We start from the raw sequence: 25,328 nt of genomic DNA, 5'->3' as shown, positions 1-25,328 counted from the left end.
CTGCTTTCGGACAGTTGACTTCCTGCAATGTTACTTGGTTAGTTCACTTCCCGTTCCTCTTCTTCCGATCTACCCCTCCGTTCTCATTCGCTCCCCAGTCTTTCTACTAAAGTCCGGCGAACTAAATATGTGGAAATTTGATAATCGAGCCGAGACCCCCTTGATTTAGGCTAACGCCTGTGGAGAATCCGTAAATACAAACAAAGTCGGTTTATCTCCCATGGGTTCTCAGCCTCATGAATGAGCTGGCTTACCCGTCCGCCAGCGGGTTCAGCTTGAACAAGACTAAGTGAAGGTTAGACTATAGAGTGCTAATTCAAATCAATGGCTATCCGGAGTGAAAACAGACGCCTGGGACCACAAAGTCGAGGAAGCTATTTTGCAACCAGGAATTTCACGTTATTCATGATGATGACATGTCGTATGTGATGAACAACGTGAAATTTCGAGTTGCAACATTGTAAAATGTGATATCAACTAGCTCCTATTAATTTTTTACTTTGGTGACTCTCACAAGCCATTGGCCTTCTTTCAGGAGCCCGAAGGAAGGAGCACTAAAGACCTCGTCTTTTTTGGAAGTTGCTGGGCTTGTGCCCCGGAACCCACAGCTTCCCTATCTTTGCTGTGCGGAAAGGCTCCGCGCCGGGGCAAAGAGGACATTTCGAGCAATACAGCTACCTACCTAGGCAGTAACTACTGTTGTAGTTATTTTATGCAGATGCCTAAATGTTCCTAAGAGAAGATGACCAAAATGGTACTGCTAACGGTAAAGATGACCTGCAGCAAAGGAACTCCTGCCCATAGGAAAGGGAATGATGACGAACCAATGCATACATGTACATGTATATGCGATAACACTTCAAGCATAGCAGGTAGCCATCCACTGACAACACCTTATAATCTTCCTAGACCAGAGGTCAGCCATGTGCATTGATGATTTGGGGTATTAAACACATAACTAACAAACATCATGGTCGCATGTACTCGCAAGGAACCTGCCCACATCCTCTGTCTGTGGAGTAAAACACGAGCGAGCTATCTAATCCGTATGTCCATCGTGTGATCAGCTGATCAATTGGTGGTCTCATGCTGTGTTAGTAGTAGACTAGTGCGTATCTATTACAGACATTGCGGATCATGGCAAACACTAGATGTTCTTCCCCCATGGCTGGCACTTGTCCCATCTACCTACCTCGAAGGCGTTCAACTCAAACCTGTCGCATTGTCGTCACCATTGGACTCCATCCCCACAACTTCATTTCTCATTATCTACGCCATGCATTCATCCCCATCACTTCACCTCCAACAATTATTTACAAGGTACAAACGATGTTTTTCCGGGGAATAGTAGGTATCGATGAGAACTGATGTCGTGGCCAGTAGGCTACTGCAAACTTCTGGCACAGGTGGTTTGTTATACATGTTTCACAAAGTTCGTGTGCACTGGTCATGTTATTGAAAGCAAGGACCTCCCATTGGTGGACCCCACACCATGCATGCAAGGTAGGTGCAACCGTGGCGTGAACACCTACATGTACCTTGCTAACACTACGTGGCGTGCTGTGTGTGTGTTTGTTTGTTTGTATGTATCTACCAGGCCATGGCAACGTCTCCCCTATAATTAATTTCCATCTAGTTGTTTCTGGCTATAGTAAAAGCGGCCCGGCCCGGTTTTGAGACATGTGCTCCATCGTTGCGAGAGCGTGTACGTGTGTATAATTATGATGCACCATAATTGCGCTTGGTAGCCACATTCTGGCCACTCCGAGAGACCCCACGCCATGGATTGAATACATCATTCAAGTAAGTTCAGGGTCATAATAATTATGTTGATTGTTCTATTGGGGGGGGGGGGGGGGAGTTCTAAAGATTCATAACCTGACTGGTACGCGGAATAGTGTGACACCTACCGGTAAGCCATGGTGACGGCGCATCAGGCGAAGCCTGCAAGGCAAAGATAGATACAATTGTCAGCATACGAAATTTTAGATTTCGAAATCACCATGTCCCAACACTGAACTGGTTCATTCACATCCAGCACAATTTAAAGGCCATAAAAAATGGGCTGTAGTACCAATAGTGGTGTCGCAACTGGTCATTAGTCGCTCAATGATTGACCACTGAGACACCGCAAGAGAACATTGAACTCTGTTTTGTAACACCACCGGCAAAGCCTAATTTGTGCTGAATGTGTGTTAATGTGTGCTCCTTCCCTCAGTAACATCGAGCCCTCTCCGGCGCTACCTACTTATTTGGAGATGGCCCATCCATCCAATCAAAAGTTCCTAACCATTATCGTCTCTTATTGATGCAATGTATGAAAAAACTGGTCCGATGATGTATTTGTTATGTCATTCACCACAAATCAGCTAAACGGTCTCTTTGCTGCATAGAAAATCAATCATCAATCATAACGATGTGTAAATTCGCCTTTTGCCGACACCAAGGAACATCATAATTATTGGAGGTGTAGATTGTTCAGTTGACCATGTGAATATGGTGTGTGTGGACAGTATAATTATTGACGTAGCACTATTGTCGGTGCATGGTGCAGCAGCAATATAATTACATGAGTCTCACACCAGATTTCACCAAAGCCATGCCAACAGGAGAAAAGGAATGGAGCTTGATTACTGATGTTTAATGTAGCTTTCACTTACAGCGGCATTTGTACAGATCCCCCCCTGGAGTGTTGTGTCAGTCAAGTCTCTAATTTTATAATTGTTCAATTCAGCTGGGAAAGCTAACCACAATGCATATATGTGGTGAAAGGTGAACAGTCGCAAATCAAATCTTACTAGTAATTACTTGAATGGCTTGGTTGTAGAGTCACCGAACTATGTAAAACAAGACATGCACCTTCATGCAGAATGGCAACCAAGGGTACATGGTCTCATGGATGCACTCTTGGTTATTTTCGGCGCATGTATCCGGGGCTTCAGGTCCAAGGGTCGGCATGTGCACTGCATGGGGTCCTTGGTCACAACCAGGGAGTAGTAAAATGTATTTTACTACTCCCTGGTCACAACTAGCCAGTGCTTGGAGTCGAGATTACCAAACAAACTAGATCCCGCTCTTGCCTGTAGCAGTTGATCGTGGGGAAAAAGAACTTTGCTGGATGTGATCTTGCAATTCCCTACTCGTACTGATAATTATTTCGTTCGTTCACGACAGCTAGAGACAAGTTCACCACAAACAAAAGGCCAGTTGAGGAGAGCCAAATGCAATGAGGTAACTGGTCAGACACAATTGTAAAGCCTCACACGTGTACAATGTCATGTAGTGTAATAAGACCTTGGACAATGTCATGTGGTGTTATAAGACCTTGGACAATGTCATGTAGTGTAATAAGACCTTGGACAATGTCATGTAGTGTAATAAGACCTTGGACAATGTCATGTAGTGTTATAAGACCTTGGACAATGTCATGATTGTAGTGTTATAAGACCTTGGACAATGTCATGTAGTGTAATAAGACCTTGGACAATGTCATGTAGTGTAATAAGACCTTGGACAACTCGGTGTTACTGTTATTCCTTCCTACTTTGCACTGCATGATTTGCATCACCAGGCACGGGTACTGATGCAAAAATCCAACATGCTCCTCGCACAAACACTTCCTGCACACATACTCGCAAGCAGGGCAAAGTCTATGGGTGAGTGGGAAGTCGACTTCCTTTCCACTCCCGGCAATCCATGAACAGAAAATAGAACTAGAGAAATGTTTTAAAAAAAAGGCAACCCCATCAGGAGCTTGAAAGCAAGTGTACGACTGAGCATAAACCGGTGAATAGAGGAGCAACATAAGAAATATTTAATGGAAACTAAAGCTAATATAAGAACGCAATTGAGTGGCCTGCCATCTCTTTCTTAACAAAAATGTTTCAAAAATCAGACATGATTTGATTGTACGTCGAACGGCCCTGATTGACTTGTACTGGTCAGTATAGAAGCGCCCTGCCACTAGCATGGGCTTCAATCAACGCAAAGCAGAAGGCGGAAGAGGCAGCAGTAATTTTTTTTTGAATCAACGGCAAATATCACTGGCACTGAACAGGATCGAAGCGCCAGCTGAAGCGACCGCCGTGTCCACGTATTGCATCTAGCTTACACCGATGACAGCACAGCTTTCTTGATGATATCAATGGCCTCCCGCATCTGCTGCTCGGTGATGACGAGCGGCGGAGCAAATCGGATGATGTCGCTGTGCGTGGGCTTGGCGAGCAGGCCGTTGTCACGCAGCTTGAGACAGATATCCCATGCGGTAACGCCTAACATAGCAATGAGCAAAAAGAGCAAGGGGGGGGGACAACAATGATTCACATCAACGAAGAACTTATAGTATGAAACAACGGCATAAAACGACACAAAGCTGACACCTGCGATTTGGGGCCTGGAAAAGCGCATCTAAAGAGCGCACTATACTCCGGCAAATATGGTCCATGTAGCACAGCCGATAAAGACATACTCAATATGTACTTTTGTCATTTTATGTAACTATCAAAATATTGTCAACAGTCGGTTATAGTCCACAATGCAATCGGTCGCAAGATGCTCATCGTACCAGCTAACCCTTACCATTGCTCTGCGGCTTGATGACCATGGCACTCAGCAGTCCCTTGCCACGCACAGTGGTCACGACGTCCTGGGGCAGAGTCCTCAGTTCACTGCGCAGCAGCTCACCCATGCGAGTCACGTGGTCGAGCAAGCCTTCCTCACCCAGCACCTAGGATAACATATGCACAACACCCACAAACATACTACATTACTACATTGTAGTTGCTTATCAACGTCATCGTGACGGGTATCATGTAGTGAGCCACCATCCGTTTAATAGGAAATTGTAATTGCAAAATCTGATACGTAACTTTCGTAAACAAAAGTAGAGAATTGAAAAGGAACCCCATAATAAGTCCACAGAATCATGCTGAACATTTGGCAGGATGTAGAGTCTCGAGATACACCACAATACATTGTATCAGCAAAGGGCAAACAAAGCCAGCAAGATGATGGTGCCTACAGCTACACAACTAACAGTTAAAAAGCAAAAAAGAAACTTACTTCTAGTGAAGCTATTGCCACCTTGCAGGCCAATGGGTTTCCACCAAACGTGGAGCCATGCTGAACAGAACACAGTCACACATAGACCGTAGATATCAGAGGTTTTGCTAGTGTATGCTTACTTGGGGATGAAATACAAATCGCTTCAGGACGAACACCAAGGGTCCGATGGTATTTGTTCTCAATAACGAGAATTCTTCTTATCCATATCTTAAGCACTGTCAATACACATGGATATATCCAATAGAGTTATGACTTTCCCCTACTTTTACAAGTACTTTTTGTTCAAGTATTCATAAGTACTAGTATTAGTTTTTCTAAAGAATCAATGTTATTTTTAACGAGGATTGACTGTACACCCATTCAACATGTCTCCACTGGGCCAGCCTTCAGTGAGTTTCATCCCGTCTGATAAGAGGGTCAAGAAGAACGAAAACGACTGCGGTTGTGGACTCATCACCTTTCCCAAAGCAATCACATTACTATTTAGAACACAACGGCACATACCGAATTTCCGATCATGCACAAACACCATGACTGCAGACAATGACAACAGTGCAGCATTCTCGATACTACTGATGTTCGGTCACACATGTACACTTCTAAAGAGGGACAAGACTAAGATACCCACCTCTCCGGGCTTTATCGTTAGCATGACTGAGTCATCGGCTAGAACGCTCGATACCTGCACAGACACATAGAAGAGGTCATGGCATTGGCCTGTGATGAGTGCGAATGCACAATACACCAAGCTGCCAAGCTGCTTGGTCCTCTCTAATCACAAACACACATGCATCAGGTCCTGACAAGCCTAGCACAGCGGGAGTGTAACAGAGTGCAACTGGCAAACCGTGCCCAAGAGACGACTGCTGGAGATGCCAGGATATGCAGCATAGTGTATGGCTTACCCGTCAAGTACATGTACTAGTGCAGTGAACTAAATGCTCCCATAAGAACGTAAAACACCAACTCTCCATTGAAATTGGTATCTCAACTTTGGAAAAGAAAGAAAAGAAAAATCAACAAATATTTCGGCCCTGGGCCCATGTCTGCGCACCCTGGGAAATACTGCACTTGCTAGAGTAGATACAAGTACTGCACACTATGGACATACAATTTCAAGCTCAAAAACGCCCTGGGAATACTATAGACGCTATGCCACTACATCGTCTTGTGAGGTGTACATGTACTGTATCGAGTGGCACAACAATCACTGATTTACCACTTCAGAAAAAATGGACTGTGCATCTTACTCCGTCAGATACGACATTGGAAGCACACACTGCATAGGGAACTCACGGGGAGCACGCCGCCTCCCAAAGCCTTGCCGAGAACAACCATGTCTGGACGAACATCATCGTGATCTATACACAGCCACCTACACCACAATACAAGCAGCAGCAGCAGCGGCACACACAAAGAGCACAGTGAATACATGTAGTGATCGATGTGTGCGGTAATATTATCAACGGGTGGGCTCATTCAAAGACAATTCAAAAAGCAGAGAGCGGCTGAGTCATGAAGAAGATGCTTGTAGCATTTGTTACAGAGGTATAGTTTTGAAACCCTTGCCACATACACAGCTGCATCATCAAACTCTGCGAAAAACAAATGGTCGCAACTCAAGCTCGGAATTAGTTGTGATTATGAGGACACGTTCTACCCCTGGAATGCTCTTTCTTCCTCTCCCCTATCAAGGTGCCAGCACTGTACTAGGACGGGTTGATAACAGCCCATACTTGTTGCCACACCTGAAGCCATACGGCAAGCCATACCTGTACCCACACCTGAAGCCATACGGCACCTGAAGTCATACCTGTAGATATACCTGTAGCCACGCCTGAAGCCATACCCGAAGCCATACGGTAAATGAAGTCATACCTGTAGCCACACCTGAAGCCATACCCGAAGCCATACGGTAAATGAAGTCATACCTGTAGCCATGCCTGTAGCCATGCCTGCAGCCATACCTGAAGCCCATACCTGTTGCCATAAAGGCAGCCCATACCTCTAAGCAAGACTTAGTAACAAACCGGTATTCAAAGGGAATCTTACTTTCCAGTTCTGCACAGGCCAGTCTGCACCTCATCAGCCACAAACAAAACCTACAGGAACACCGGAAAACATGAGTAACAGCAGGCATACCCACGCACGCACATACCGGTACACACACACACACACACACACACACACACACATACACACACACACACACACACACACACACACACATGTACACACATGCACACACACACACACACACACACACACACACACACACACACACAACCTGCGCCGCGAGCAACACTGTTTTAAAAGAGTTGACAGAGCACAGTACGCATTGTCTTTCAATTCGTAAATGACCACAGTCAATCCATACACTAGTACTTGAACTCTAGTAGAGCACACAATGACACACACTCTGACCAACGCACTGCTAGACTGTACTGCCAACTCACGTTGTACTTCTTGCAGATGGCATGCGCTCCACGCAGATAACCCGGCGACGGAACGTAAACTCCTGCCTCTCCTTGAATGGGCTCCACTATGAACGCTGCTGTGTGCGGGTCCCTGCAGATTTCCTGTGAGCACACACATTGAATGTGATACACATACAGTATGTGTGAGGATGTCATCAGTGCTATGCAGTGTAAAGTAAGGCACAGGAGTTTGAGTGTGCATACAGTACCATACATGACATTGTGCTACATGCATCCCCTGTGTGTGTGTTGTGTGCGTATGGGTGTGTGTGCGTGCACGCGCGCGCGCGCGCGCGCGTGTGTGTGTGTGTGTCCCATATGGTGCAGTGGTATGTGCAGCGATTTCCAATCGATAGGTTGCGGGTTCGATTCCCGACGATTATGGTCACACACGTCTTTCTTCTCTTTCTCAGACTCTTCCTGACTTTTCTTTCATTCTCCTGGGTGGTTACCACTGGTTACCAACAGCCAGTGCTTGCCGGAGTATGTGGTGTGATGGTGTGTGCGGGAAAAAAATGAAGAGACCAAAAATAGGGATTCACTGGCCAGAAAAAGTCACTTCAAATAGCTGTATGGTGTAGACCAGGCTGAATAGTGACGGTCAATTCTTCAGCCTTGCAAGCTGTTGAATGGTGCAATCCCAGCACAAGTTGCTATGGCTTCTGCCGTAGCATTGCTATCATCGCCTCCGGCGATGGGCGTCAACAGGTGTGTGTGTGTGTGGTGTGTACATGTGTGCAATGATGAAAATCACCACACTGCTATTTCTGGGGGTGCATAGATAACCACAGTACAGCCATGGATGCTCTAACTGACTCATCTCTAGCACACACACAATAGCCAGGGTTCGCAGGTATGGACAAGCACGAAATACACATACTACCTGGCATGCAAGTGAGTCCCCCAACCCCCCCCCACACACACACACACACACATGCGCGGGTGCAGATGCATTGGCTTGCAAGACCGGCAACTAACTTACTTCTAGCGCATCAAGATTATCATACGGCACAACATGCAATCCGGGCATACGTGGTCCGAAACCCTCGTACGATGACGGATCTGTGGATGCTGATATAACTGACAGAGTTCTTCCATGGAAGTTCCCCTCTGCGAACACCAGGTTGGCTTTGTCCTGGGGAACACCCTTGACAGTGTAGGCCCATTTTCTGGCCAGTTTCATTGCAGTCTCTACTCCCTCAACACCCGTATTCATTGGCAGCACTTTGTCGTAGCCAAAGAGTTTCGTGATGTACTCCTCATATTCTCCCAAGCAATCATTGAAGAATGCTCTGGAGGTCAAGGTCAAACGTTGCGCCTGATCAGTCAGGGCCTGGATGATTTTCGGATGACAGTGACCTTGATTCGTGGCGGAATAGGCACTGAGAAAGTCATAGTATCGCTTGCCTTCCACATCCCACACTGAAACGCCCTCGGCACGAGAGAGGGCCACCGGCAGTGGCTCGTAGTTGTGTGCACCGAACTGTTTCTCCTTGGCGAAAACCTGCTGGGACGTGGTCAGTGATGAGGAGCTGGACGTCGTGCCAGCAACACTGCCCAAACTCCTAACTCCGCATGCTGCAGATCTCAGCAGCCGAGAAGACTGATTACTAAGCATTGTCACACCTGATGATAAACAAAATCCTTCCAATCAAGTAGCAAACCTGAAATGAGTTCTTCAATATTATTCAAGAACAATGAGAAAAGATATTGGGCAAACAAAGAGAACGGAGTCCGTATTGACTTGTCATTTTTTGAGATCGAGAGTCATCATGCAGTGCACGTGCCACATAGTGCGGGGGCCGGGGGGGGGGGGGTGCAGTCTTTTATTTGCAGCCGGGACTGCCCGGGAGTCGTAAAATAATGACCAAGGATACGGTTTATGGGCACTACCTGAATACTGTAATACTAATAGTAATACACACCCGCTTGTTGAGAGACTTATCCCCATCTCCCCTGACTCACTTGTGAGGTCTGCATTCGACACTGAGGATACATGTATATGTATGGGCGAAGTGGTGGCCCGCCGATGTGAATGTATTTGCTTGATGTGTTCCCGGTAAACACGTCGGGTGATGCGGCCGCGGCGAATCCCGCTAACTTTACTTTTTTTAAATGACCATCGCCAGTAGTTGGCATTGTAGCCTACGGTTCATCGGCAGAAAGTAGTAATTTACTAATCCCTGCTAATCCGCGTTGCATCGTGCAAGCTGCGCAAGTGCCTCGAAATGACGACAGCGTCCAATTCCATCATCATCATGTCGTCACTGCAGACTCTTCACCCATGCCATTGCCATCCCCGACCCTGATTCCCGGAATCCTTGTCCTAAACAACCATGTGTGACTCCTAATCCTATCCAGCACCACTGCCGGTTACACGCGCCGTGAAAGACACTCACACTGCTCACAACACAGCAGCGCAGCGATTGAGTTGGGAAGATCAGCAGAACAGTTAAAAACTTTAAAACAGCGTTTTTACAATCTCGTACGGCTGGCCATGCATCTCAGCAATCGGTTGAAACATTGTTGTTGTGACAGTCATAGAAAAATAGCCTTCGTGTCAAAATCAAGACAGAAATAAAGGGATGAATTTAGCAACCGAAAAAAAGAACAAGAAAAGAAAGTTCATTGGCTGTCATGGTGGTGGTAACTCTTGCTCATTGAAAAGCAACGCAATAAATAACTCTCTGTTGTGAGAGAACCGTGATTGAAGTGTAAAGTACATGTAATTATGCCATCCGCGACTATCACTGCCATACAGAAATAAAATGGATCAGAAACGAATAGATACAACCGCAGTTCTACTAGTCAGTGATATTCTCAGTGCTGATGATGCGGCGACAGGAAATAATTTCAAAGCAACTGAGTTTGACTAGTCTTTTTCGACAAACTTTACTTCACAAAACAGCAAATACTTACCGGTATGCAAACCAGTATAAGTGACATCGACCTCCACACCCATTGACGACACACTCGGAAATTGAAAGTGCACATTGATCAATGGGTCTCTGAATTATTTACACTTAGTAGATCTCATCCGCTTCGTCGTCTCCCCCTTCTTCTTCATCAGCATTCTCCTGATCATCCTGGATCTCCACGCCGCGTGCTAGGACGGGGAACATCCAATTACGCAGTTTGGCTAGGCCCTCCGGTGGATCACCATGGTGAAGTGACACGCCCACCGGTCGGCAGAGGTGCCGTGCGTGAGCATAGGAATCCAGATCCATCGCCACAGCAGCCTGGTCAAAACAACGGAAACAAAACAAATACAGGTTTTAAATAAATCGTATTGCAACCATTCTGGTTCCGGCATACAAATCCAAACACTTCAGTCGTCACAGTCAATCGTACGTATCAAAAAGTAAACAAACGGTTTGGCACGTGTTTGACTGTAGATAATTCAATGTAGAAGTTGTCAGTGGCACAATCCTCATTCTCGCTGTTACTCTGAATCGTGCACCATAACCTTAGCAGTACCGCAGCAGCAAGATGAGTGCACATCGTAGTGGAGCACGCATTGCGCCAGCCTGTAGCAGTTGCTCAGCTCACCTCATCGGGACTCAGGCACTGCAGCCTGTCTTGATGCGTGACGACGAGCAGCAGGGGAATGCCATCCATGCGGCTGTCTGACAGCACCTTCTTGAGCTCCTCGCTGGCAAGCTCTAGGCGTTCGTCATTGCTGCACCCGTTCATCACAAACATGAGCAAGTCAATCTTGTCGAGAAACTTGGTCCAGTACTCTCGGTTCTTCTCACTACCACCAACTAGACATGGAAACAAATGATGAAAGACACAGTCATACTTACAAGTATTGTTAATATGAGAATTCCATCACCGGTGCACACATTGGCGTAAACAAGGTAACCTTTTGTAAAGAGCTTCATACTCTTCGTGGTGTTGATATACATGTGCGGTAACTATTTAAAATAAACGGCATACAGTGGATGTGGGGTGGTGGTGATGAGTGTGTGTGTGGGGGGGGGGGGGGGGGGGAGGGGGCGGCAGAGGTCAAATCAATTGAAAAAATGCAGCAGCAGCAGCAGCAGCGACGACGACGACGACGACGACGACGACAACAACAACAACAAAGCCAGTCAAAGCATACCCATACTGTTTACAATGTGCTGTTCTGTCATATGTCATCCTACATTCATCCTACATTCTCCATAATTCCTATTTGGTGTATGGAAGCTCACCGCAAGTTGAATCCACTCTCAGTGAACAGAAAGCCTGCATCAAGTTTTCAGTGTCTCCAGATCTGCTGTAAACCTGCATGGCCGCAGGCCAAGCAGGTATGATCATAACATGCAGTGAATCCAGGGCCTGTTCTTTCCGGGTGTTGTCAAATTTTGGGCTATGGCATGGTTCCTTCACACGATCATCTGATGGCATTCGAGTGCTTTCAGAACTGCTCAGTTTCTCGTGGTGTCACTCTACGCTTTCATTGTGAACCGGCACCCAGGGCTGACACGCTTCACACATGTGTGCCATTACTCTCTCACCTCACACATCTGTGTCATTACTCTCTCACCTTCATACATGTCGAAGCGACAGCTTTGCGTTGCCATGGCAATTACTCTGAATCCTTCGGTGGGAACGTAGCGGCTGGACAATGACTCGAAGTTGGACAACTGCCGCAGCAGAGAGCTCTTGCCCGCTCCGTCCAGGCCGAGGAGCAGCACTCGCTTGCGAGTGGCCGTGCTTTGTAATGAACTAGATCCGAGCTGCGTGACGTGACCCATGGAAATGTTCGGATGAAGGCTGGCTGACCTGCATGTAAGTCGGAATAACAGGGAGTACAGCAGGGTAGGAGGAAATACTAACTTATCATTGGTTCTATGATGTGCCGTGAAAAGATCCATGCGTGGGGTCCCACTGACTAATTGCTTACTAGTGACGTGTGGACACACCCTGTGGCCCTACTGATGCAGCCGGGTCAATATGGAACGCCCCACCCTTACTCCTGCTTCGATCCTACAAACCATTGACCCGTGCAGCACAGCTACAGCTGCTGTTGAGAGGAACTGAAGTCTTTTTCAACACTACCGTCTGTGAGAGTGCTTCTGAGCGGCGTTTCTTGTTGTGTGCTCTCTGATCGAGTGCGTGTTTCACCTACTTACTCCAGTACATTGTACTTGTACCTACTGGCATTGTATTCGGCAAAAATGAACACCACTCTTACTCATGTATCACGCTCTTTACTTTCAGTATTACAAAATCTATACTCCCCCGAAAACGCTTGCACTCAGCAGTAATATGAGCCGCAATCAGCGAAAACGACCCTTAGAGATTTCGTAATTTTTTCGAGAAAAAGGTCGATTTGTGACGTTCAACGTTTTTTGATCGCGCTGCAAACAGCGCCACGACTTCTTGAACTCCTTGCTTGAAGTAATTTATTTTGAAGTTGAAGTGGTGTCGAGTGGCGACTGGGCCAGTGTTCCTTGATCTTGTTGCGATGGCTGCGGACGCCAGAGCTGTCCGCAGAGCACACACGGCAGTCATCGTCTACAGCTAGCTCGAGCCTGGTGGGGAGTGGATGCTGAAGTAGCCGCTGAAGTTCAGAATGAGGATGAAACGTTCTTTGGTTCCGACATCGATGTCGACAGCGAGGCGGAATCGCAGCCGTCATCTCCTGCTGCGATGCGGCTCAAGGTGGCCGATGACTCGTCAGAGTCGGAAGATGAGGAGTCGTCACCTGAGATAAATTCTGAGTCCTGGGCTAGTGACGGCAGCGACGTCGTGTCTTCAGCTGCGGAGGAAGAAATGGAAGACAAGATTGCGGAACGACTCCACGCAGGCCAGGATGCAGCTGCGAATATGTCGATCATTTCTCCGCACTCATCAGCTATTCTTTGTCATTATAGCTGCTTACTTCACTATTTCAAAAGTATTCAAGCTGCCCACCCACCTTCGAATGCTGAATATTCATTGTACACATACATCGTATACATACATTGCACCAATTTGGAGTACATATTGTATATTGGTGTATACACCCGTTTAGAATCGGAATATTGAACTTTTTCTTGGCTGAGGTCCTTCAGTAGATGTGGTTCAACAAATATATAACCAAAAAGGAATTTTGAAAATGTTGACCCTAAGGGCTGTTTTCGCTGGTTGAGGCCCATATATATTTTGCGCATGCAGCGTTACGTTATGATCATGTGGCATGCGTCGCAGGTGTAAGGAACAAGATTTGGCCAGTTTGTGACACTAAACACTTTGAAATACATCTTTGCCTGCGTGACTCACATAATCATTGTTAGCCTGGTGATGAGCTGATCGTGTTTATGCATGTGCATGCTAGCTACAGTGCACTAGTAGTCTATAATAATAATATTATAATAGCATAAAAAAACACCGCACCTTGGCCGATCGCTTCCGAGTCGTGCGACATCATCCGTCCCGTCATCATCGTCTCCTCCGTCGAACGGATCAGGAGCGCAGCTTCGCTGGCGACTGGTAGTTAGTTCTGCAAGCTGATCCTGTGCCTCGTCCGCCCATTCATCGTTTTCATCTCCGAAATCTTGAATGATTTGTCCTGTTGCTGCTATTGTAGCCGACCCTCCCGGTCCAAAACGTGTCATAGATCGTCGCTCGGAGGTGCGCACTTTAGATGCGACTCTTCGCTCCGCTGTCAGACCATCCACATCGTAGGATGATATGCTACTTGTGGACGACTTGGTGGCGTTCGTGTTCCGCACGTATACGATATTCGACTCATCCTTCACATCGCTCGCATAGGCACGCACGCAGTACACAGCAAACGCAACCGCCGCTGTCGTAGTACCAGCCAGGACAGCAGACTTGAGCCATTCTGGATAGGGAAGATCGGACATTGTTGTTGCTGGTCACAGTCTCTGTTTAGGTCCTCCCCTGCACAATGCTTGAACAGGTCCACGGCGGAACCAGCCAAGAAACTGGCTCACGGACAACGGGACATTGTACAGGGAAGGCTAACTAGCACACACAGGGACTCTGTCTCTACTCACTCCGAGCAGCAGGAAAATCAGCCAAAGCCTCGGATTCTCTGAGCTGAGTATTATTATTCGATAACAGCTCAGAAATGCAGTGACGTGACGGCGACACACTACTGATCTACTAGCGTGAATCTCGTGTCCAAAACGAATTTCGCACAAAATGGAAAGACACCGAACTCTTTGCCCACGCACGTACTGTGCAATGCACGCGACGATGTCAATGACTGTGATGAATGCTTGTCAAGTGACAGACTCAGTGTGTGTGCGCCATTGCCGGCATGCATTGTGTGGCTGTCAACAGTCTTGTCTTGCGTAATAACAAGCTGCAAGCCAAGGGGAGGGAGCTATCGACATGATTGTCACGAAGTAACACCCTTCATCTCTTGTCTGAGTCTTGATAACACTGGATAAGGCCACACATTTTTATTTCTAAATAATTCTATGTTTCTCGTCATCCGATCCGCGCGCATACGATTCAGGAGTCTGGAAGAAAGAAAAACAAACTGTGCACGGTCGGTCCACATGTCCATGCCACTCACTCAGTAGGGAGCGAGCAGGCCAGGCCTACAAACTAACTTGTAGTTGAAGTAATTAGTTGTACTACTACATGTACTTGGTACTAGTTGTAGGCCGTAGTAAAATGTAGGGAGTAGTATTACTACTCCCTGGTACTGGTAGGAGTCGAGTCGTAAAATCTCACGACTCCCTGTTTGCCTCTCAGTCTCTACACGCAGACTCGTACAATCTAGCCTACACTGTCTGTACTGTAGTGTAGGCTAGAGTGTAGGCTACAGTATCAGGTCATTGTACTTTGTAGAGCTACACTGCATGCATGCTAGCTCTGCATCTGGCCAGCCTAGCCGTCTTGAATGAAGATTTGTGGCTGGGTGTAGTGTGAAGTCAAGCTACGACAGTCTACAGACTGTCAGTCAGTCGGAGGCCCATGGTAGACTGGTGACGATTATGACACTCTCGAGTCGGTCGTGTGACACGTCTCTGCTGTCGCTAGATACTCAACACTTATCCATAACATCATTCAAAGCCGCGAAAGAAAGAAGTAGAAGAAAGACAGTAACAGTGGTGCTTGCTGAGTAGCGGACGGGACGAATCCACTCACGTCGTTGTTCCTCGCCATAGCCTCATAGGGCTTCCTTTTGGCTTCAGTATACACGAAGTCATGTAGCGGTGGAGAAGGCTGTCGACACGAGCGAGGCACTCTCCAAATCCTAGCTTTCAGCTTGTAGAACATGTTTGTCTCACTGTATTTCAACTCGTCTAGAAAAAATATTTTCTGAAAGTCATCGTTACAAATTACAATAGTCAGTGTCGACACAGGGTTTCGCGGTCGGCTTATCCTGGACGGCATACTTCGGAGAGTTTCAACGGTGCGTCAATATGTCCGGTTACAGTGGCTATTTCCCAAAGTCCCCAGGTAAGAAGGCTGTGGATCCAGTGTTATCACGTACTAGTCAATGACCGCCCTGGCCCGCTGGGGACATTACCGCACAATCATGCAATTAACTTGTTATTGGTAACATGTAGAATCTTAGAACTGACTTAGATCATCTGTGGGGGAAATACCAGATGTACAGCAATGTGTTACCCGGTAAAAAGGATTATGAAATTGCATGGTCTGGGGTATCTCCCCCGGCGCATGCAGTCTAGTGCCCCATCCAGTTCACTGCTGGTTTGGGGATTAGCTTGTAGTGTGCTGCACGCTTCTGAAAGGCTCGGAGCGGTTGCATGAAGCGATGTAGGGATGTTAGTCCCCGTAGAACAACGCACACGTCAAGGACGCAAGCCAAGGGCACAACAAGGGTTCCAAGATAGAACCCTGAGGTAGGCCCTGCTAATGCGAGCAGTTGCGCCCTTGGTCGCACCTTGCACATTGCTAGCTCCATCGTAGCATTGTCCGCAGAGCTTGGTCAGGTCATGGTCAAGTTCCGTTGACCCACCGACTATCTTACGCGAGAGCTCCTTGCCAGTAGCCAGTAATGCCAGTGTCGCACTCCAGAAACCCAACAGAATCTTTTCGCACGACATGCGTGCTGCAGTCTACACAGCGGAGCACCAGGCTCAGCTGCTCCTTGTTGGAGACGTCTGTCACCTCATCGATCATCACAGTAGGCCAACCCTCTTTCTGCTCTGGATGCTATCTCGTTACCGATGATAATATTGATACTCATTTTGGTTCCCATTGTGAGTTGCACATGGAATTTGAAGCACTGCATGTCAGGTGCTCCGCAAGATGCTTGTCACCAGCATGTGCCCGGAAATCTGCCGGGCCCAGAAGTTTCCCAGATTGGCCTTCGTGGATTAGTGTGGTGTCTTGGTGGCCATGTAGAGGAATATTCTGACAACCACATAGGACGATAATGCCTGGATTTCAGCTTTTCTCGGTTGAAACGAACTTTGCCAGCAAGACCATGCATCGTTGGTACGCACCATAACATTTGACTTCTTGCCCTCCACAACTGATTGGAACTCATCCACGCGAAAACTGCATCTTGGTGGATTTCTTACTCTGGTGATCTGACAGCACCTCGAGCAATTTCCGATAGGATGTCAACGTTAGGACAAGACTGAAGACCCAGTGTTGTGCCAGAATGTCACAGTGGTGTAGCAAACAATGCACATGGGAACATACTGCTGTGAAGTACACAACTACACGAGTCGGGGACGATAGCTTTCCAGCCAGCGGTGTTGAAACAAACGTTTTTTTTTGTCGTAATTCCGCGTTGGCACGAAATGCGATTTGAGAAGATTGAACTGCAAATTGTCGCCGGGCTTCCTTTGTTCCGCTAAAAGTGCAACGAGCTCACTTACATCCTTGCCATTTGGTGGAGAAGCGGTTTCCAGGACATTATTCACCGCAGCCTCAGATTCTGATGCAGCGCTTGTGGATGCAGGGAGCGAGCCACTGGAGCGACGGGTTGGAGCAGGTATAGCAAGCTTTGGGGGATCGGTATCCATATTAGGCTGGTCCGATCCAGTATTCTCACTATCTGCCACTGTAACCCTCTGACTTGCGTCTTGCGACGAAAGTGACGGGAAAGACTGAAGCTTTTTTTGCTTTTAAGTTTCCTGTTGCAAAACCGTGAGCGACTTCATTTGTAATAATATAAAAAAAACGTTATCTTCGCTACTCTTCTCTCTCTTCACTTCCATCACTCCCACCGCTGCTGGATTGACTTCTGTCACACAACGCCCATACTTGATACAATACCTGTTACTTTATCCATGCTTGTCGAAAACCAAATGGAATGCATGCAGGTCTTGTCTGGGGTGCTAAAAATGCAGATGCCGAGGGTGTGTGAACAACAAGCGCCAGTAACGTGCTGTGCATGTTCTAAGCACATGGCTGTAACACTAGGCTGGCACTCAGTAGATCGACATACTTCTTGGTGTATCATGGTGCCCCGCACTGACAACGTGACTTGATCTAGAATCATGTAGAGGCGACGGTTCGATACCGGAACGGTTTGACAGCATAATCGTGTAGACCCAAACCGATCATCAGCGTGGGTTGTTCACTCGAAATATGTTTTGTGGAAGGAAGCTGGCATGTTGAAGTTTGCTTTGAGGCCAGAGTCGATCGATCTGAGCCACTCCTTTGTGTTAGCCCGTTGCCTCCAATTTGCCCTCAATTTTTGGTGTTTACAGAGGTGGCTCCAAACCGGAAAGGTTTTGGAGTGCACGTCAAGTTCACTCCGGGTTCTGAAATTAGGTAATTGCTATGGCTCCACGACGGCCAGTACAGAGCACCAATAAGCCTTGTGTGTGCTTCCATTAGTTTTCATTGGTATACGGTGCTTTATTGGCGAGAGGTGAGCCGCTGTTTACCTGCGACAAGAAGTTGATTTTTCGAAAGACCTAAAACTCAAGTCGCAGTGGGAAGCAACACGTCAAAACTCAAATGCTTGGTATGGCGCTTCTGGTCATCGCAGAGCCATGGAATTTTGGCGCTGAGTAAAACACATCGTAGTCTCACTGTGACATATGTTTCTTATCAAAATACCAAGAGAGAAAGTGAATATTGAGACCGTTCCGGTTTGCAACCTATGTCCTATTTGAAACCGTCTCCCCTACAGGCTCCATCCACATTCTGATCAGGAGCCTGTGTACTTGAAGCTCGTATGTCAAGGTTGAACGTTGTAAGGGGGTGCCGCGGGCCGAGCACCCAAAGCACCCCCACCCCCAGGTATGCTATATGCCATGTTGTGATGGCCACGTCATACTTGCCAACCATACCAGTTTTCCTGGCATACTACCGGAAAACTAGGGTACCTACCGGCATACCGGGGATTTTTGACTTTGATCGAAAAACTACCGGGATTGGCACTGAACCATGAGTGTTCAAAATTAATTAAAAAAATGTCACGGTTCGCACGAGACTCGGCTGGAAACCGAGTTTTCCGCATCCGTAGGAACGCCACCACCCTTCAAGGATCAAGGTGCAGATGCAGCTCCTAAAGCGGTGGGAGGTGAGTAGATCAGCTCACCAGCAAGTGGTCAAAGACCGAAAATCCCATTCACTGCATATATGTTCTCCTCATGCCAGGCCACGAGGCAGTCATAGTGGGATGGTCGAAGACCATGGCTGAGAAACAGAGGGTACCAGGTTCATGCAACGCGTACACGGGAGCCACACGACCTCTGGCAGCACAGCACAGTACAGCGACGTACTAGCAGGAACATCCCAACAACCTGCACGTGCACCCGCTGGACCCTCCAGCTCAAGCCCGCCGGTACACACCCTGTACGGTACACACGCACATGCTCAGCTGGCAGTGCCAGCCAGCCCAGTGCACACACTGTACAGCAACCTAGCACTGTCGACTCCGTCTCACACCGTACGCACACCCCTCAACCCGAATGGCAGGACGTCCAAGCAAGGCGTTTGCGCAGGGCTCAGCGTTCAAGCACACCCGTAGAAGGCAATACTAATATGCAGACATCCTTGATCACCAAGCGCGAGGAGAAGTCCCGCTACACAAACGAAACACCCCCCGCCGGTGGCCATGTTGCTGAGTTGACGGCAGCGCCCCGGGCAAAGCGTAAGGTCTTTTACATTGGGAACGTGCAACCTCACTGCTCCGCATCATCTATTGCTAAATGGTGCTCCGATCATGGGGTCGACATAGTGCAATGCGTCATCTATGCATCAGCCTACTTCAGGACTGCATATGCACGCGTGACTGTGGAGGCAGCCGACGAGGAGAAAGTAGCCAATAAGGCATTCTGGCCTGACATGCTTTCCCACACCATCCGACCCTGGCGCTTCAAAAGTGACAGCTTTGGCACCAGCACAAACGATGTCGCAACAGCCAGCGAATGATGGCCAATTCCCACCTAAATCCACTGGCTCGGCCCTACTACCCGCGCTGCCAGGAAAAGCTAAACTTGTTCTCCATTAACTGCCGCTCCGTTCTCAACAAATCCGCAGAATTGTCGGCTATTGCCGAGATCCACAGACCTGACATTATTTGCCTCAGTGAAACCTGGTTAGCTCCAAGTGTCGCTCTTAGCATCTCTGGATACACCACCTTTCGGCGTGATCGACCTCCTAACGAAAACAAGTCTGGTACCGCCTCCAGGGGATATGGTGGAGTCGCTATTCTCGTTCGTGATCATCGTTTCAGTTGTATCCAACTTCGCAACGACCTCAGTCGCCCTACCTGTGAAACAGTGTGGGTGGAGCTTAAACCTTGTTCCGGCTCCCCAAAGCCTATTATTGTCTGTAGTGCCTATCGCCCACCCTCTGCCAAAAGCACAGAGATAAATCACTTCTGTAACATGCTCACCGATGCCCTGGTCACTATCCCCATGTCCTCGTACCACGTCATACTGACTGGAGACTTCAACTGTAAGCACCAGCACTGGTGCCCAACTGACTCAACGTCCCCCGCGGGAGCTGCGCTCTACCGCCACCTCACCTGCTTCGGACTAGAGCAGCTTGTGAATACCCCAACGCACACAACACCTGCAGGGACCCAGTCGTGCTTAGACCTTCTCTTCGTCAACAACCCCCAGCTTGCAACGGATATTAACACGACTTGCGCTCTTGGATCCTCGGATCATCTGACCGTGTCATGTCGGTTCGAGCTCTCACCATCGCCTGGCCAACATCTGCAGCAAGCACCACGCAAACATTTCCCTTACCGCTATCGTCATGTCCCCTCTCACTGCAGGGACTCTCTTAATTCCGATCTCTCTCATTGTGACTGGTCATTTCTACGCCCAGGCAATTCCCCAACTGTTGACGACGCAGTCGATCGATTTTCAATCGTCCTGGAACAAACCTTCCAGCACCACCTCGCTGATTTTTCCACCCATTCTTGTCGGTCAAACATACGCACATCGTCTGTGACATCCAATCCACCCTGGGTGTCGACTGTCCTCGTATCTGCGGTGAAATGTAAACGAGACCTCTTCAGTGTCAGCCGAAAATTTCCAACACCTGTCAATATGGAGGCCTACCGAGTTCAACGCAACTTTGTCAAATACCTATCCCGTAAAACCTACCGCTCTTACATCAGCTCCCTCTCTGAAACAATCTCATCACCCAATCGTCCTTCTTTCTATCAGTTCATTCGCACCCAGCGTCCCAGTGTCTCTCGCGCCCCAATCCAGTGCTTGATTGATCCTGATGGCAACCGTCAGTCTGAGGCAAAGTCCATTGCGGACACTCTGAACAAACAGTTTGTCTCTCCCGGCCTTCCCGACGATCCGAACTGGGTTATCCCGCCCCTGCACCCAGCTCCAGAGCTGCGCGCTCCACTTCTGGAGGTCTTTACAACAACTGGTGTGGTCCGCAAACAACTGAAACGTCTTAAGAGCTGCAAGTCTCCTGGAAAAGACGGTATTCCAAATGAAGTCCTTAAACTGCTGGTGCCTTCCTTGTCGTATCCCCTGTGCTTGCTCTTCAACTTGTCATATCGTGCAGGAGTCTTCCCATCTGCGTGGAAATCTGCTATTGTTGTCCCGATCTTTAAGAAAGGACAACGCTCCCAAGCTGTTAATTACAGGCCCATCTCCCTCCTACCAACTATATCCAAGGTCTGTGAACGCATCTTCTATGAATCTCTCTACCACCATGTCACCCCTGCCCTCTCCTCTGCACAATCCAGCTTCTGTCGTGGCGACTCAACTACTTTGCAATTGACACGCTTAATCCAGGATATTTACGGACATCGTAACCTGAAGAAGCATGTAGGTCTTGTCTTTTTTGATCTGTCAAAAGCGTTTGATACAGTCTGGCATCGAGGCCTACTTGCAAAGCTTGAGTACATTTTTCTAGTACGTGGTACAGCTCTGCAGTGGCTGTCGTCATATTTGTCGTCCCGTCATCAAACTGTCCGTGTCTCTGCTTCCTTGTCCGATCCTTTACCTGTAGTGTCTGGTGTTCCACAGGGGTCCATACTGGGTCCACTCCTTTTCCTAACTTATGTGAACGATCTGCCCTCTCTAGTTCCAGACGTCAGCCTTTTTGCTGATGATACTGCACTGTTGTGCTCTGACAGCTCGCCGTCCAACCTCGTTACCTCCATGCAGACCGGCATTAACTCCACCATAGCATGGATGGAAGCTTGGAAGCTGAGGCCCAACATCGCGAAGACCGAAGCAATGTTCATCAGCCCATCGCCGCCTACTCAGCCGTTGCACTTTCCAGGAGCCAATGCTAACGTTAAAATTGTTCATGAACACAAACACCTTGGTGTTATATTCGACAGCCATATGTCCTGGTCCCCACAGGTCCAGTCAGTATGCAAGCGAGCTAGCTCCTCCCTTGGCATGTTGCAACCTCACTGCCACCATTTAAATGACCATTGCCGAAAATTGTTCTTTACGTCGTATATTCTACCTATATTTGATTACTGTGACACAGCGTGGTGCGGTCTGTCTCAGGCCCTTGTTCAAACTCTGGAAATACACCAGCGTCTGCTTCTAAAAATCCTGTTTCGCAAAAATCAAACATTCTCCTCCCAACGTCTCTACAGTTTAGCTTCAGTATCTCCCCTCTTAGAGCGACACCAGCAACATCTTTGCATCCTTGTACACATGATCTTATTAGACCTGGCTCCAAAACACTTTGCTAAGTATAACTGGTTTGTGTCCACCAGATCAACACGTCATTCCTTCTCATTACCCCGTGCTAATACCTCCCTGTTTCTGAAATCTCCTATCTTCTCTGCGTACACTCTCTGGTCTTCCCTGCCAACTAGCCTTAAAGCATGCACAGACATTAAGGAGTTCAAGCTTCAGCTTCTTCGTCCCAAATAATCTCACCATTTTCGTCATGCCTCCCCTTGCAGTACTCTCTTTGTTTCTCTCCTTATTATTCATTTCGCCGTGGTTGGCTACCACCCGACTTCTCATATATATTGGCAGTCTTCTGACGAGCCAGGAGATGTTGAATTAATAATAATAATAATAATAATAATAATAATAAGTCCTGCTTGAAAGCGGAAGGATTTTTCCAGCCGTGCTGCGACCCACAGTGTTCAAAACAAGGTTGTTTTGTGGTGTGACAAGGGCACATGCTGCCCTGCATTTCACCGAACCACACATGTAGGGGCGATCTGACCATGAAGAAACTCAGGTTTTGGTCCCCCAATGAGCAATGGGTTAGAAATGAATAAAAAGAAAGGAAAAATTGCCGAAAAATTGCGCAAAAGAATACGCAAAAATACTCAAAAATTGCAGAAAAAAAGAGAAAAACGGCCGAAATTGGCGAAAACCAGGAAAACAAGGGAAATGAGAGAAAAATTAGGGAAACTGGGTGTGTGACTAGGCTAAGGGATTTTCTTTGGCTGGGTTGGCAAGTATGCCATGTGGCAATACATCTGGCTGTGAATAATTCAACCTAACTCCACGCTGTTTACTGTTGTGCAGTTAAGATCGGCGACAAGCCCGAAATTATGCATGCCTGGATGGAGTTAATGAAACGTTGGAAAAGGTCCAATTGGCAACTGCACAAGGCAATTGTGGTGGGATGTCTGCAATTAACCCTTTGCATGCTGAGCCCCTTTTCTCCAATCCACTGGCCGTCCAGCGCACTGACTCTCTTGGTGGAGTATGCACTCACAGCTCCGAACGAAATTTATTCTGATTTTACTCAACCTTGATGGATTTTCATCGTCCTGGGCTCGTTGGAAAGATCAGGACCAAGCGAATCCATCCTGGCAGCTCTCAGCTCCATAGACACATCAGGGCCACATCCAGGTCCTCTCCGAATTACTCCACCGTGCCTCGGAACGGCACAACAACTCAATTTCACATTCTTGTTCGGCTTCTTGCCCAAATTCAACAGATTTTCACAATTCAAACTGCACTGAAAAGCTCAGATCCAAGCGCTTCATTTGATGTCCATCACGCATGCGCCGTGCCAAAAGGGAAATCCCCTGGCACGCTCTGCAACAAGAAGAAGATTTGAACAAAAAAATTCGCGTTCACTTTGGGCCGTGATTTCCGTGTTCATCTTGTCGCCGCTCAATGAATTCTTATCCTATCGCAAAGAACTTTATACCCCCGGAAAGATGAGGTGAAGATCTTTCCAACGGTGTATTGATTGTCGCGATGCGTTTATGTTTGACGAAGTTACGAAAGTTTGTACACTGGTCTATGCACTGCGATACAGCGCGCGTTCACTCTGGGCCGTGATTTCCGTGTTCATCTTGTCGCCGCTCAATGAATTCTTATCCTATCGCGAAGAACTTTATACCCCCGGAAAGATGAGGTGAAGATCTTTCCAACGGTGTATTGATTTTCGCGATGCGTTTATGTTTTACGAAGTTACGAAAGTTTGTACACTGGTCTATGCACTGCGATACAGCGCGCGTTCACTCTGGGCCGTGATTTCCGTGTTCATCTTTTCGCCGCTCAATGAATTCTTATCCTATCGCGAAGAACTTTATACCCCCGGAAAGATGAGGTGAAGATCTTTCCAACGGTGTATTGATTGTCGCGATGCGTTTATGTTTGACGAAGTTACGAAAGTTTGTACACTGGTCTATGCACTGCGATACAGCGCGCGATTTTTTTGCGAGTTAACTCGTACGTAGTGGATCAGGTCATGCATAAAGTGCGAGTTAACTCGTACTCAGCACGCAAAGGGTTAAGAAGTTTCTTTCCCTTTATTTCTACACCCAGGCCATCAACGGTCTCAAGTGAGCAGCAGCATGAGCATGCGTAACCCTCTACCATGGAAGCCAACAGGCAAGCTGAGTTCCACATTCCCGGGTACCGATCACCTGCAGCCGAGACCCGTCACTCCTGGCAGGTGAGAGCGTGTTGCAAGCTCATCATAATGGTAGATCTACCATGCACCTGTGCACATACATACACACACACACACTCTCTCTCTTTCTCACACGCACAAACACACACACACACACATACACACACACACACACACACACACACATACACGCACACACACACACACACACGCGCGCACACACACACACACACACACACACACACACACACACACACACACACACACACACACACAGATAGTTGTCTTTTTGAAATCTGGTATACATGTCCCCAGACATTGTTCTTTTGTCCATGCACAGTCAGTACACGCCCTTCTGAAGAGCTGTACGTGTAATTACTGGGCGAAGGCAGGACCGCAAACGAGGTGACAGTTTCCTCCTGAATTGACAGGTCTTTGTCATTTTGTGACCTCTCGGAAGACTTTTCTCCATGCAAGCTGCTAATGCTGGAGGCATGTGATATGAACCAGAAAGAGTGAGAAGATGTGGCCGATCTTGAGTTGACGGCCATTGACAGTCATTTCCGT

At 47.7% G+C, this 25,328-nt stretch overlaps 2 protein-coding genes across 2 annotated transcripts in view; one reads left to right on the top strand and one right to left on the bottom strand.

The window, feature by feature from the left end:
• Positions 1-3,657: 3,657 nt before the first annotated feature.
• On the bottom strand, positions 3,658-12,311 carry LOC135804833 (ornithine aminotransferase, mitochondrial-like). The gene is made up of 11 exons (XM_065318795.1): positions 12,073-12,311; positions 11,091-11,305; positions 10,568-10,780; positions 8,524-9,192; positions 7,521-7,643; positions 7,117-7,166; positions 6,361-6,439; positions 5,693-5,746; positions 5,062-5,121; positions 4,579-4,726; positions 3,658-4,271 (listed from the first exon to the last, which is right to left on the bottom strand). The coding sequence occupies exons 1-11, from the start codon at positions 12,281-12,283 to the stop codon at positions 4,108-4,110; spliced, it is 1,986 nt and encodes a 661-aa protein (XP_065174867.1). The 5' UTR covers positions 12,284-12,311; the 3' UTR covers positions 3,658-4,107.
• Positions 12,312-15,566: 3,255 nt separating this feature from the next.
• The window catches only part of LOC135828552 (uncharacterized), a 35,630-nt gene continuing 25,868 nt past the window's right edge, over positions 15,567-25,328 (top strand). The window contains exons 1-2 of the mRNA XM_065340993.1: positions 15,567-15,953; positions 24,674-24,803. Coding sequence (XP_065197065.1) covers positions 15,917-15,953; positions 24,674-24,803 — 167 coding nt within the window. The 5' untranslated portion in view covers positions 15,567-15,916. The remainder of the gene's footprint in view (positions 15,954-24,673; positions 24,804-25,328) is intronic.

Source organism: Sycon ciliatum, chromosome 1 (assembly GCF_964019385.1).
Source record: "Sycon ciliatum chromosome 1, ocSycCili1.1, whole genome shotgun sequence".
Lineage (NCBI taxonomy): Eukaryota > Metazoa > Porifera > Calcarea > Leucosolenida > Sycettidae > Sycon > Sycon ciliatum.
This window is presented reverse-complemented; position numbering and strand designations above follow the sequence as displayed.